Source organism: Physeter macrocephalus, chromosome 20, assembly GCF_002837175.3.
Source record: "Physeter macrocephalus isolate SW-GA chromosome 20, ASM283717v5, whole genome shotgun sequence".
NCBI classification, from domain to species: Eukaryota; Metazoa; Chordata; class Mammalia; order Artiodactyla; family Physeteridae; genus Physeter; species Physeter macrocephalus.
This window is the reverse complement of record NC_041233.1, coordinates 52,577,874-52,593,740: the sequence shown is the minus strand read 5'-3', so window position 1 is coordinate 52,593,740 and position 15,867 is coordinate 52,577,874. Positions and strand designations below refer to the sequence as shown.

Sequence of the window (15,867 nt, the reverse complement as noted above, 5' to 3'; positions counted from 1 at the left end):
AGATGGGAATAAAGATGCAGACCTACTAGAGAATGGACTTGAGGATACGGGGAGGGGGAAGGGTAAGCTGGGACAAAGTGAGAGAGTGGCATGGACATATATACACTACCAAATATAAAATAGATAGCTAGTGGGAAGCAGCCGCATAGCAAAGGGAGATCAGCTGGGTGGTTTGTGACCACCTAGAGGGGTGGGATAGGGAGGGTGGGAGGGAGGGAGATGCAAGAGAGAAGAGATATGGAGACATATGTATATGTATAACTGATTCACTTTGTTATAAAGCAGAAACTAACACACCATTGTAAAGCAATTATACTCCAATAAAGATGTTAAAAAAAACAAACAAACATGAATTGATCATTCTGTCCTAGCTTGTTTAATAATAGTTCTCCAAATACTCCATTTACATCACTGCCTTGAGTCAAGGTGCTGGTTATTTTGAAGAGAGAAAGAACAGAAAAAATTTTAAGGGTCAGTTTTTTAAGACAATAATTCAGGTTATCTATCAGTACAAAATCACATCTGTCTGGTAAACTTGCAGACAATTAAGCACTGACGTAGGAAGGAAGCAATAGTTAGGAACGTGGAAACGTTTTATATATAGTGAATAACTGAAGGAACAACTTGTAGAATCAGGAAAGGAAAAGATTAAAGAGAGAAAGATTATGGAAAAATTCAGGTGTTTGATGGAACAAAGGAAAAAAAAGCAAAAGCTGTCCATGTTGCAGGAGAAGAAAACTAACACAAATGAATGTGAATTGTAAGATAGATTCGTTTGCCTAAAAAAAAAAATAGGTACAAATTCTGCATTTCAAACAAATCACAGGGCAAACAAGAAAGATTAAATTGATAAATGGAGTCCTTTTGTTTCTTTATTGCAGTATGGAGAGGAGGTGTGGGGAGAAACATCCTGCTCTAAGAAATAGTGTCCCTCATCACCAATCAGGCCTCACATTTAATTTATTTGGACAGAACATGCCCTCTTGTGGAATTCTGGGATATTGCTACATATAGCCATCAACAGAATACCATATGTTATTACAAATTTTTTAATTTGAATTTAGATGAAGTCCATCATTTTACAGACAAATAAAGCAGAGGAAAAGTAGTTTTCTTTTTTAGTGGTCAATATTTACATGAAATTGCTGTAATCGGATGATCGATAAACTTTATATGCCAAAAACCCAAATCACATCATACACGTAATTAAGGGTGACTTGAATCAAAGTGTTGTGATGAAACGGTAGGGAATTAAGTAATAGGAACCTATTTAGTTAAGTGCTCGTATGCCAGGCTCCTTTTCAGGTGAACCATGCCAAGACACTAAGCTTGCAGAAAAACTTTTACTTTAGAAGGTTGGGGATAATTTGAGAAGGCCTTAAGATTTCTGTGTGTGTCACAGCTAAAATCTGATTTTTAATCTTTCCTTTCACTTGAGAGAGAGACTTACAAAGCAGGGTAATTTGGAATTCAGACTGAAAATAAGATCCATCTTAACAAGCACTTCATAGGTCAGTACAGCTGACAGTAAGGGGTAAAATATTACCAAAGTACCAAAACTGGTAAAAAATTACCAATTAGCATCCAATTGTTTTAAAATGTACTTGGGTTTTATTTTTATTCAGATAGTAAGGCCAACAGATCAGGAGATGATAAGATAGTTTATTACTCATACTTCCCCAGAGGAGGGGGCACGCTACACAGGCCACATGGGGAAGCACCAAGGTCAGTCAGGAGGTAGAAGGAACAAGGAGAGAGAGCACGGGCCAAAGCCTGTGCTGGGGTTTTCGTGGAAGAAATGAGCAAGGCTGGGTAGGTATGCTTACTAAGTTTAACACTGGAGAGTTTGGGTAATTTCAGAGGGCTCTAGGCCCTAGGGGTGGTCCCTAGTTGTCCTGTAACTGGCCCTGGGTTGATTTAGGGCAGGGAGAATATTGGCTTGGTGTGTGAGGGTTTCATAAAGGAGGTTTCCTGGGGGTATCAGGTTTGGATAGGCTGGTTTGAAAATCAAAGGAGTGCTCACACACAAGATGTGATGCTCTATCTCAGAATTAGCTAACCCTGGGAGAGGCAGTTGCTCCCTGGGTCTGCAAGGCCCCCAAAATGTCAAAGTATCATAAAGTAGAGAAAACAGAAAACATGATTACTGTATCAATAATGGGGGAGGGAAATATAAAGAAAGCTGAAAACAGAAGAAACTAATAGGGAAGGCAGGGTAATGAGTTATTAATAATAGTTGAAATCTGTTTAAATAAATCATTTTATAACCTGGTATTTGTGTAATGTTCAGGATTAAGCCACAGCATCTATTTCTTAAAATATATAAAACAACACTGTAAGTAGGGAGCAACATTAAATAACTGAAGCTGATAATTTTAAAACAGTTATTTACAAGGAAATCACAATTGATGAGGTCTGCACTAAGGGATGCCTAAGCAATTAAAATCATAGACAATTATCATTACTGGCCAGAACATTAGGCAATGGGTCTCAGAAGAAACCCTCAGACATGTGAGTGAGGCAACCATACAAATATAGGCCAATTAAGTGAAAGCACATGTCATGTGTTTCACGCTCCATAAGGGTGTGATGAGGTCATTCCCACCATGTCCACTTGACGAAATGTTCTGGAATACATAACCCACATTTACACTATGGGAAAAAACATTATTCTCTAATGCTAGAAGAAAACGAGACTCAAAACCTTCTACCTTCATGACCTAATGATTTGAAAACAAAAAGTTCAGGACAGGATAGGATTAAATGACCTTTAATCCACACTATACGCACCACAATGGGTGTACACACACATCAAGCATAGATACACAAAAGCCCTCTTGGCTCTCTCCTCTCTCTCCCCGCTCCACAGGAGGGCTGACAACCGTGACCCATATGAAAGATGTGGCTGTCCCTGAAATGTTTCCTAGGATGTCACTGGAGAAGAGAGCAGTCTGTTAAGGTGAGAGTACCAGAGCACAGAATCACCCACCACTGGTTTTTCTCATCTCCTCCACAAGGCAGTGGGCTTCCTCTTGAACTCGGTCCTCAATGCTCCTCTTCCCCACCCCAAAATTCCAGTGTCATGAGGGAGATGCGCCAGATCTCCTTCCATCTCTTTCCATTGCTAAAGAGGATTCCTACCAGGAGGAGAAACAGAAACTGGGAGGGAGGAGTGAGCTGACACTTGGCAGCCTGGCAGATGGACCCAGCTCTGCTGGGGGGCTCTTCAAATTCCTCTTTTCCATCCTCCCCACCCTCTCTACCAATGCGGAACATGCGCACATGCACACCTACCATGTCCTTTATTAACTCTTTGAGACACAGGGAGACTGCCTCTTCCAGAAAACTCTTCTCACAGATCAATCAGGGCTTCTTTCACTGCTTCATAACCATGCAACACAATGGTGGGCTTCAAGCCAAAATACCCAGTGAACACAGGGCCATATGCTTTTGAGAGCTCGGAAATGTAAAGAAAATGCAAATATTAGCAAAAGAAGTCACAATTTGGTCTATTTTGCTCATGATTAAGATTGTTATCAACATCATGTTGTTGATGTTTTTATTCTGCCACACATAACTTCAAACATTTCTGGATCTTATATATGTATGATGATAATTCAACATCCATTCATGATAAAAAAAAAAAACTCTCACCAAAGTGGTTGTAGAGGGAACATATCTCAACATAATAAAGCAGAAGACCTAAATAGACATTTCTCCAAAGACAACACACAGATGGCCAACAGGCATATAAAAAGCTGCTCAACATCACTACCTATTAGAGAAATGCAAATCAAAGCCACAATGAGGTACCACTTCACACCAGTCAAAATGGTTATCATCAAAAAGTCTACAAATAATAAATGCTGAAGAGAGTGTGCAGAAAAGGGAACGCTCATACACTGGTTGCGGGAATGTAAATTGGTGCAGCCACTATGGAGAACAGTAGGGCGACTCCTTTAAAAACTAAAAATAGAGTTACTACATGATCCAGCAATATATTACCCAGAAAAAAACAAAAACTCTAATTCGAAAAGATAATGCACCCCAATGTTCACAGCAGCACTATTTACAATAGCCAAGTCATGGAAGCAACCCAAGTGCCCATCAACAGACAACTGGCTTAAAAAGATGTGGTATATTTATACAATGGAATATTACTCTCAGCCATTTAAAAAAAAGACCAATAAAAAATAAATATTTATTTTTTAAAGAGTTAAATGTTGCCATTTGTAGCAACCTGGATGGGCCTAGAGGAGAATATGCTTAGTGAAATAAGTCAGAGAAAGAAAAATACTACATCATATCACTTATATGTCAACTCTAAAAAATAATACAAATGAATTTATATACAAAAGAGAAAAAGACTCACAGACATATAAAACAAATGTATGGTTACTAAGAGGGGGGTACAAATTAGGGGTATGGGATTAACAGATACAAACTAATATACATAAACTAGATAAGCAACAAGGATTTACTGTATAGCACGGGGAATTATACTCACTTTCTTGTACTAGGTCACCAGGAAGGACGATGGCGGCGCCCAAATCGCGGTGCACTTCCCGAGGTGGTGGTTTGGTACCACAGGCGGGTCAAGAGTCTTCCCCTGGTACTGCGTGAGGCCAACTCGAGCGGTCGGGGGTTGCTGGAGGTGCCGAAGGCTCCGGGTCTGTTCAAGGAGTTCTTCCCAGAGAGGGGCACGAAGACAGGGCTCCCAGAGCTCTTGGACGGTGGTATGGCGGGCAACTTTCCCCAGACCATCTACTGCACCTTCGACCCCATGACTCGCTTCCTTTGGGGCATTTTCTGGCACTGTTGGGCCTGTTTCACTTCCACCGATTGGGCCACAAAGCGAGCGCGTCGGTGGGAGGAGCAACCGCGCGCCTGGGAGACCGGAGCGGTGGTACCTGGGCGCACAAGGCCCTGGACGCAAAGCACGTGCAAAGCAACGTGCGCGCCCTGAGCCGGGGGCTCTAGGCTGCTGATGACCAGCAGCTGCTCACTAACTGGCGGACGCGGGGCAGCTGCGCGGTGCTGGAAAGCTCGGCGTGGTATCAGAAGCAGCACCTGGTGGACTGCCTAGCGGCAGCGGGCGGCCACTTCTGCGTGGGCACGCTGTTGAACCGGCCCAGCGTGCAGACTCGGCTGAAGATCCCGGTGGTGTGAGTTTGGCCGAGTTTTTATACCAGGTGAACCCTGGAACAAGCGTCCTGGATAATACATGCTGCAAAGCAAACGCCGTTTCAGACGGTCCTCGAGGGTATTGGATGATAACGGAAGGCGGAGTCAGTATAAATCACAGGCAAGTAACGGATCCTGAGAGTGTTTTAGTTGTTGGACAACATATTCTTAAGAATGGACTTTCGTTACTTAAAATAGGAAAAAGGAATTTCTACATTATAAAATGGCTTCAGCTATGATAAAAATCCTTCAGGTGGTTCAAATTTATCCATCATTCATTCTCAAGACATACGAACGTATAATCTTCGCTTATGCAAATCAAACAACAGAGAATGGAGTATACTCGAGGCCTCACAGCGTGAGTGATTTCATTATTTATGTAAGTTGGTTCTGTTTGTGTAATAGTGGGATATTTTATTTCCTGATCCTTAAACATTAAGGGCTACCACAGAAAGGCATGATTTCCGGGGTTAATCTCTTTTCATAATTATTCTCCATGAAAAACTAAATGCTATCTTTCCTATCCTGTCCTTCTTGTTCTTTTGAAGACAAGGAAGAACAATGAAAAAGAGGTAGTATAAGAAATTGTAGGGGGAGGACTTCCCTGGCGGTCCAGTGGTTAAGGCTCCGTGCTTACCCTGCAGGGGACACGGGTTCCATCCCTGGTTGGGTAACTAAGATCCCACATGCCGCGCGGCGTGGCCAAAAAAAAAAAAAAGAAATTGTGGGTACTTTTATATCAGGTGAATATCTCACTGGATTTTTTTGTTGTTAAGGAAGCTAGTACAGTTCTCCTTTAAAAAGGAGAAAAGTTAGAGGAAGCCATATTTGACATTAGAAATTACGGTAGAAATAGTTTCCTTTGGAAAAAAAAAAAAGAACAAAAATCAGTACTTGACTTTTCAGGAAGTTTCTAATTCAGTTTTCCAGTCCCTTGCCTGTGTTCCATAGAATTAAATTTACTCACAGCCTTATTTGTTTTTTTTTTTTTACTTAGTAAAAAAGGTATCAATGTTTTATAAATTTATAAGCTTTTAGTTTTTGAAGTTTCAAATTCTGCCCCCAGGCAGATTGCAACTTGAGATGAACTGAAAAGTTAAGTAACCAACAAGATAAAATAGAGGAAAATCATATGAGTATATCAAAAGATAAAAGGGATAAAGAAATTTCAGGTCAAATTTAAAGTATTTGGAATCAAGACTTAGTTAAATTAAGCTCTACATTCACTAGGCAATTTTATCCTCCAGAAATGTTTCTAAAATCTGAAAAATCAAGGTAATAGCACCCCTGTTTCCCCTGAGGATCAAGTGAAACACAAACACAAAATGGTTTACGATCAGATTTGTTATAGAAAATCTTACAGGCAGCAAAGCATGGCTTTAGAGTTCAAATTCTAGCCATTTACTACCTGGGGATTGCTTGGAGCAAGTCACTATCTTCATATGCAAAAAGGGAGATGTAATAATGCTCGAGTCAATTAGGAAAAATCTAATAGGAAAAAAAAGTCATAAAACTTTCGTACAGTATAAGCTGTATTGCTATGTTCCAAAGTAGATTTAAATGTTAGAAAGCCATAGTTTATCCAAACCTTCGTCTGGGAGTAAAGTTAGGAAGAATTCATTTATTGACAAACTTTAATGTCACTTCATAGCCGCAATTTTATTTACATAGTAAGAATGAACATACAGGTATGCATTATAAATGTCAGAGATCACCTCTACATTTCAAAACGTCACTCAGTTTGAGGGCCAACAAAAGAAGTTTTTCTCTTTCCATACCTATCTTGCCTCTGTTTTTCTTTGTACAAGGTGTGTAGTACTAGCAAGCGCATTACTGTAGCAGGTCACATTTTCAATTTGAAATTTGATGTGCTGGGGAAAGGTGCATGATGAGGTGTTTTCCCCCTTACAAATTCAAAAAGCTAGAATAGAATGGTCATCATCTGACTTACCTGAAATAAGTAAGTCACGGATTGCTATGATTTCAAAATTGATGTCTAATGATGGCAGAGTAATTTTAAAGTGTGCTAACAAACATCTTGGAAGCATGTATTCTACGAAGATGGTACTACTAACAGATTCAAAGTAGTACCGTATCATATCAGACCGAATCTGTTTTTTTATATTTGAGATGAGTTGCTGAGCCTATTGTTTCTTAGTAAATGGGTACCATTAGCTAAAGGTAACGGACATATCCATATTGTTCCTGCCAGTAGTCCTTCATAAATGTCATGACTTTAAAAATTTTAGTATCTACAATATATAATTGATCTTCAAATTTATAATGTAATTCATATCAAGAACCACCTGGAGAATTTTAGTAAAATGTTTATGTTCTAAACCTCACTCCCAACCCCCTGAAAGCCTTTAGGAGTATGTGTGTGTGTGTCCAGATGTTTTTCTTTAAATAATAAAGCTACACATTATTTTCATTTAAAAAATATATTGTGATAACATATAATGGAATATAATCTGCAAAAAAAAACAAACTGAATCACTATGCTGTACACCTGAAACTAATGCAATATTGTAAATCAACTATACTTCAATAAAAATGTTTTAAAAGACTAAACATGATGGTGATTATTATATCACCTCTGATGTGCCGGGCCCTGGCCTGGGTACTTGGTACTCATATTATTACTAATCATCATATCAAAACTTTGAGCTAGGTTTATTTACCCTGTTTTATAGATAAAGAGATTAAGGTTCAAAGGCTTTCCTGTTTATTTCCAGTGTCTCACAGTTAATAAATAGAAGACCCCAATTTTTTTTTATTGAAGTATAGTTGATTTACTTCAACTATAATGGTGTGCCAATCTCTGCTGTACAGCACAGTGACTCAGTTTTACACATACATACTTTTTAAAATATTCTTTTCCATTATGGTTTATCCCAGGAGACTGGATATAGTTCCCTGTGCTATATGGTAGGACCTTGTTATATATCCATTCTAAATATAATAGTTTGCATCTATCAACCCCAAACTCCCAGTCCATCCCTCTCCCTCCCCCCAGCTCCCCCTTGGCAACCACAAGGCTGATCTCTGTGTCTGTGAGTCTGTTTCCGTTTTGTAGATAGGTTCATTTGTGCCATATTTTAGATTCCACAAATAAGTGATAACATATGGTGTTTGTCTTTCTCTTTCTGACTTACGTCACTTAGTATGATAATCTCTAGTTGCATCCATGTTGCTGCAGATGGCATTATTTTGTTCTTTTTTATGGCTGAGTAGTATTCCATTGTATATATGTACCACATCTTTATCGATTCATCTGTTGATGGACATTTAGGTTGTTTCCATGTTTTGGCTATTGTGAATAGTGCTGCTGTGAACATAGGGGTGCATGTATCTTTTTGAACTATAGTTTTATCTGGGTATATACCCTGGAATGGGATTGCTGGATCATATGGTAATTCTATTTTTAGTTTTCTGAGGAGCCTCTGTACTGTTTTCCTTAGTAGCTGCACCAACTTACATTCCTACCAGCAGTGTAGGAGGGTTCTCTTTTCTCCACACCCTCTCCAGCATTTGTTATTTGTAGACTTTTTAATGATGGCCATTCTGACCTATGTGAAATGGTACCTCATTGTAGTTTTGATTTGCACTTCTCTAATAATTGGTGATGTTGAGCATCTTTTCATGTGCCTACTGGCCATCTGTGTGTCTTTGGAGAATGTCTATTAAGGAGAAGACCCAAATTTCAACACTGCTTAGTTGACCTCTGATGCCTGAGAAATTTATCAGTCCCCAATGCCTAGCTTGGAACCAATATCCAGTTGACTGCTTCAGTATCACCTGTAAAGCTCATCCCGTGGGAATTCTGACTCAGTAGTGATAAATACTAGAAATCTGTATTTTTTAAAAACACGCTAGATGATTCAAACGCCCAGCCCAGTTTAAGATCCGCTAGTATTACTAACAGAAAGAGAGCAAGCATCACAAAGGCAGTGCCAGGACATGCAGCAGCTCATGGAAGAACAGTTTCTTCCATCCTGCATCATTCTTGGCCGCAGACAGCAGCTTTGTGCAGAATCCAGAAGGATTTTATTACCACCCAGCTGGCTCTGACTAATTACTTGTTTCTTTCATTCACTCATACTTGTCCTGCTCCCAAGCTATTTCCTTAGCATCAGGCATAATTTGCTTCTTCACAGAAGTTCAATTTTCATAGCTATTCTGAACAAAACACAGTTTATATAATAGATGACTTCTTGAATGAAATCTCTAATCACAAAACATTTCCCTTACCATTTACCTTCAGCGAAAAATCATAGCAAATGGTGGTGAAACAAAGGGAAGAAACACTTCAGTCTTTTGTCACGTTATTATTTTGATTCAACCATACAAAGACCTAAATGTTTCTCTACTCACCAAATGCATTCCACTATTATTGACAATGACAGACCAAAAGTAATACTCCAAGGGAGTGTTTGCCTTAAAATAATATCTTTTAATAATTTTATTTTAATATATTGTAATGTATTTTAATATATTTTAATAAAGATATTTTATTTAAAAGTAGATGTTCATTTACTTTCCCTTTGCAAGCCACTGGAGGAACATAAAACCTACTTACATTGGTTAAGGATTTGCCGATGTCCTTAACATCTAACTGTAGGATATTTCCAAGAATTGGGAGAGGAGTGGGGCCGGTTGGGAGCTGCCCTTTCCCAGAGCTCTGTTTCCAGAGTGAGAGGAGAAGCAGACAGGAGAGACAGAGCACAGCCGGATCCACAGAAACCTTCTCTTCTTACTCAGACAGCTGTGAACCTGAAATCTAAAGCTTTTATAACAGTCCCTGCTAATTCAGCTTGTGCCTCTGACTCATAAAGTGAACAATCAGCTAGGTCTACTTTAATTTCTCTTTTGAAGGAACTTTAGCCTTTTGATAATTAAAATATGGTGTTCTTTGCTCTTGCCCTTTCTTTCAATGCCCCACCTGGGCATTCCAGTTTAAGAGGTATGGAGTGGAGCCCAGGTACTGGTAATTTTTTTTAAACACTCCAGTTTGTTGACAACCAGTGAAGTAAATGATTTGATCAAAAAGTTGCTCAACATTCTGGATTCTCAGATTAGTAACCAGTTAAGAATTTATGACTTTGAGGGCAGTCCTTGTATATTAAAAAAAAAGTTTATCCTTTAATGCTTTATCAAACACTAATATACTTTGTCCTTGAAAATGAAAACTTTTGAAATATTTTAGTGTACCGTACTAACATTATAGCTTCCCAAACATAAACCAGCTAACATAACTCATACATTTTGAAGGTCCAAACATGTATCAAGTAAATAGCTAAGTAAATTTACACACATTTTACCATTAAACTCTCCCCCTCCCCTCAGAAAAAACACTAGAAGAAGAAATTTTTAATTTTTATTTTTCAGATGGGGAAAGGAAAATTCAGAGAACAGGAAGTCCGGCCAGTGTCACACAGCTAATAAGTGACAAAACTGGGATTTGAAATAATATCCTCTAATGCCCATTGTGGTACACTGTGGCTTACACCACAGCTGCCTCAAGAACAATTTTAGGAAAACAAAACCAAACCCCCAAAACATTAGTTTCTCTGAACGTACACCCTGTGAATGTCTACAGAATGACAAGTTTCACACTAAATAGATGTTCGTTACTTGACTGCAAGGATAAAAGTGTCGTGGGTTCTCAAGATGTAAAATATAGGTATTCTCCCCCTCCATCACTGCAGAGGTGAAACTTGCTCAGGTAACTAAGGGAACGGCTAATCTCAGGGGGCAGAGCTTGAGAAACCATGACTTCCCCCACCTCCCAGTCACCTCCAGATACATCTGCTTTGGTTGCTTTCTTTGTTCTGTCATTGTAAGAAATAATGGAATAAAGTATGCACAGCAAGGAAGGGAGATTTTGACAAAACAAAAGGTGTGGATTCAGTGGAAGATGGAAGACAGGGACTTCATTGAACAGACTCATGGCCCAGAACCAATGCAACATGCAGACCTGAACAGGAAACAACACTTAGTGGTCGTGAGGATCTAAATGTCACTGGAATTATATACATTACTAGATCACTAATAGTAATGCTTATACAAAGACATATTCTATAAAGATATCATCATATTTGGTTTTTTATTGAAGTATAGTTGATGTACAATATTATATGTTAAATACAAGTATAAAATACAGTGATTCACAATTTTTAAAGGTTATACTCCATTTATAGTTATTATAAAATATTGGCTGTATTCCCTGTGTTGTACAATATATCCTTGTAGCTTATTTTATACATAATAGTTTGTACCTCTTAATCCTGTACCTTTATATTACCTTACTCCTTCCCCCTTCCCTCTCCACTGGTAACCACTAGTTTGTTCTCTATATTTGTGAATCTGTTTCTCTTTTGTTATATTCAGTAGTACAGGAGTATGTACTTTTCCAGTGGAGTTTTAAGCTGTATTTGAGGGAGGCTTCTACGGAGTCCACAGAGTTCACTGGACATCCTCAGGGAAAAGAAAAGTAGCCACCCTATAAGCAGTTCTTATATTTTCCTATCAAGTGTTCCAATTTTCAGAGCTCTAAAATACTTTATGCTACAACTTCTTATTTTTGTTGCTCTGCCTTCTTTGTATTTCCTTTTCAATTTCTAGCTTTTTAAGCTACATTATTCATTGTTTGATTCATTTTCACGTTTGTCCTAAGTGTTCAGAAGTATTATATGGTATGAATTTTCTTCATTGAATAATATTATCTCTATTCTACGTATTGTTGGTATATCTGTTGTTAGTATTCTAAAAGTATTGTGGAATACTGTTTTTGGTGCCTTCTTTGATCCAAAGATTTTTTTTTTTTTTTGGCCACGTGGCTTGTGGGACCTTAGTTCCCTGACCAGGGATTGAACCCAGGTGCACGGCAGTGGAAGCGCAGAGTTTTAACCACTGAATCAGGGAAGTCCCTGATCCAAAGATTATTTAGGAGAGTTCTGAAGTCTCCAAGCAGTTGTTTTATTTACTTCACACTTCGTTTAAAATTATCCTGAAATTGGATTACAGGAAATCCATTACATTATTTAATTTTTTTTAAGTTGAGGATCTTTTATAGTCCTTTATAGGACTATAGTCCTTTTGGACTATAGTCTTTTATAGTCCAAAATGGTGAATTTTCATTAACATTACATGGTTATCTGTTATTAACATTTGTTCGACATTTCACATTGTATCACTCCTTCTTTCTACATCGACCAGAGTTTTAACTGCCTGATGGGTCAGCAGCACATGATGTATGAATCTCCAGCGATGGCAAAGGATGGCTTTCTCCTTTCTTCCTTCATTCAAATGCTCATTCATGTATTCCTCTCACAAAAATGCATGGAGCGCTGGTCCCCTAATCCCAGTCAGGCCCTGCCCTGAGCACTGAGGACATAGGGGCAAGTGAACACAGTTGTTAAGGAAGGGGTGTGACCCCACATTGGCAATGGGAGGAAGATCTTTCCAGGCTGAGGGTACAGCATGCCTAGAGGATTGTATGGGCTGCTGGGGCCACAGAGGGAGAAGTGTAAGTAGAGAAAAGAAAATGCCAAGGGCAGGGTGGAGGGTGTGTGAGTTTTCATTGCTTTGATACTGCTCACTCAACCCTCTGCAGGCATGGTCTGCCCAGTTACCTGTCACAGGAGTGATTCTGGGCAGAACCCAGCTCCGTAATCTCCACAGTGTGCTGTGGTCCAGCTGGCCATGGGAGCAGCTGTATAGGGGACTCTGCTTCAGGAGACACTGTGGAGGAACCACATCCTGGTAGGGATGTGGACCTGGAGCAGTTGTGGCAAATGCTGAAGTTTCCTGGCAGAATGCACTGACAGTGAGACACCCAGTCTCGCTGTCCCTGGATATCAGTGGGAGACGGTGGAGTGTGCTGGGATGGTTCAGGTGTTCATAGCTCTCTTGATTTTAGGCAGAATTTTTCAGGTAGTCAAAGAATGGCTTTCTCTACAGGGAAACAAGGAATCTGCCAGTCAGCAGTTCAGCACAAGCTGTAGCAAAATGTAGTGCTCCTGACAAGTTTCATCCTGTGAGGGAAGAGGATGCAAATGCAGAAAAGTCTGGTGACCTGGACTTGTTCAACCCTATGATGAGGAACATCATATGTGTTGTAATAAAACATGGGGGGAAAGAAAATCCTCACTATTCAGACCAAGAGCGGTTGATATCTGTTCCTGAGGGGGGGAAAAAAAAAAAAAAGATCTAACCTCTGGGAGATGAAACCAATTCTATCAAAAAAAGTGGAAAAAGCTAAATCACAATTAAAACTACTGTGGGCGACTGCAAAAAAGGCTCAAGGTCTCCACTGTGAGCCCGAGTGTAGAGTCCATTCACGTCTCTGCAGGATGCTCCAAAGTCAAATGCATATTCAAACATTGAAAATAGCAAGAACAATCATCTATCCTACACCAACATGGCTAAAAAAGAGAAGAAAAAGCCCACCTGACAGATCATCACGAAGGTGTCCAGAACTGAAGAATCTTCAATCAAATGGGCAGATCAACATCCTGAGGAGGGAGGAAATGAAGTGACTGAGCTTTAACAGAGACAAGAAGAAGAGCAACTTAGAATGACGTGTCATGGCAGATCGTGACTTGGCAGCAAGAAATGGGAAGTTCTGAAGCAAATGACCTAATGATGCATGAAAATGATGAGCTCAAGACCTACAGGAAACAATTCAAAGATCCCCCCAAAAAAGCTGGCAAGAATCGTTTCTTCTTCACAGAGGCAGCCTGTCCGTGGAACTAAAACCTCAGGAGAGTTTTGGAGGGAACTGAATGAAACTGCATCATCTACAGAGAAGAGGTTGCAAACCTGAGACAAAGAAAAACCCTGTGATTAAACTTGAGCTCCTAGAAGTGGTTCCTTGGACATCTGATGATCCCAAAGGAGCATTTGGCAAGGACCATTTGCTCCCCAATCACTGTGCATGGGTGCTGCTTCCCTTTCCTTAGACCCTCCCCGAGTGCCAGGCTGACCTCCCCCTGCAGCTCCTTTCCCCAACCCATGTTTACTGTGAGTCTAAGGGGAGAGCTCCTGCCAAGAGGATATTCACCACCACCCCAGGAAGCCTACATACACCCCTCTGAATCAGATCCTACCAAGGGGTTTTTGTCTGCCTTTTTGTCCACCATGGCCTGGCTTTTTTGCCTGGACACTGCCATTCTGAAATTTGAAGTGTGTTACCTGTGGCTTCCCTCATGACACTAGTCGTAAAATCCTAATACACTGGTAGACTTTTATGTCACTGAGTTTCTTATTTTCCTCAAAATATTTTGGAACTATGCGTGTATTTATTTTTAGAAACAAAGCTCACTTTTGGCAAGTGGTTTTACTTTCTTTCATCCTGATACTAATATATCAGGATCGATTCAGTTTAAGTCATTCCCATTATATCGTACATCTAGAAATAACAAGCAGTAGATATTTTTTTGATGAGTCAGTTCATTTTTGTTTAAACAGTACAATATCTGTGAGCAGTTTAATCCACAAAGTCACTTGAAATTAAAAAATACTTTTCTCTGTTAATGTTTCTATCTACCAGTGTTACAAGACAGAGCTGAAAATTGCTTCTTGGTCTCAATAAATTATGGTTGAATTTTTAAATGACTAGTGTGTGGTGCCTGAGTGGAGAGGGCGGTCTGTGGAGTGGGAGTCCAGCAGGACTGGACCCATCCATGTCTAGTGCCCTCTGGCTGTGTGGAGCTCTGGAAGGGGCTGCACTAATTGTAGATGTTCCATGAAGAGGGAGGTAGCCTCAGGCTATCACTTCGTGCCTCTGCCCCAACTCACCAGGAGACCTGGTGGCCACTGGGGACCCTCAAACTCTTCACTGGAAAGATGGACCTATCCCAATATAACTCTTCAAAATGGTGTCTTTAGGCTTCACGTGCTGATGTCCTCAGCGGGATCTTGCCCCAAGAGCTTGGGTGGGGGCCTCGGTACTGGAGGACGAGGTATGGAGGCAGCTCTGCTGCCCAGTAGCAGGGCTGACACAGAGTCAGGTGTATCCCCAGGGCTGGCACGTGGACGGGTGTGGAAGCAGAGCGCACAACTGAAGTCTCAGGTATTTGGGCAAAGTGTCTTGAGTCTCAGGCCCAGGCCAGTCCCATGCTACAGTCAACAGCCCTGCGTCTGGTCCAGAGCCACAGACACTCAGGGCAGAGCAGCTGTCATAGTCTTAAGGGGACACAGATCCTTGGTGTCAGCTGTCATGAGGCTGGAGAAATCACATGCTCCCTGCCCACCACCAAGTCTCAGGTTCCCCATCTGTACCTGGGTCCAACATTAGGAACTGCCTACGGTGATCCTGGGGAGCTTCCAATATGAGTAGAGTCTGAATCAGGAGACACGTGTTGCCCAGACCTGTTCCCATTACTCATCCTGAAGCAGCAGTGGTGGTGCTGCTGAGCAAGAGGGGCCCTTTCATTTCTGTTCAGTGGTGTGATGGGAGAGTTTCACTTTCTCACGAAAGTGGGCTAGCTAATCTATCTCACCTTCTCACAGATAATAACAATGATTCAGTCTGGGCCATTTTTTCACAAGGAAACAGTTCACAGAACACGTTCGGAGGGCCACCCAAATCAAACAGATCCTAGAAGGGATTACTTGAGAAAAAGGAACTGCAAGGAATGAGATCTCTAAGAGTGCGGCTTTTCATCTGAGGACAGGCTC

At 40.4% G+C, this 15,867-nt stretch overlaps 1 protein-coding gene across 1 annotated transcript in view; it reads right to left on the bottom strand.

Moving 5' to 3' along the window:
* The window catches only part of LOC102990258 (cytochrome P450 2C18-like), a 48,030-nt gene extending 32,462 nt beyond the window's left edge, over positions 1 to 15,568 (bottom strand). The window contains 5 exon segments of the mRNA XM_028481935.2: positions 2,990 to 3,075; positions 3,077 to 3,137; positions 3,295 to 3,457; positions 9,764 to 9,936; positions 15,469 to 15,568. Of these exon segments, the coding sequence (XP_028337736.1) occupies positions 2,990 to 3,075; positions 3,077 to 3,137; positions 3,295 to 3,457; positions 9,764 to 9,936; positions 15,469 to 15,568 (583 nt within the window).
* Positions 15,569 to 15,867: the final 299 nt, after the last annotated feature.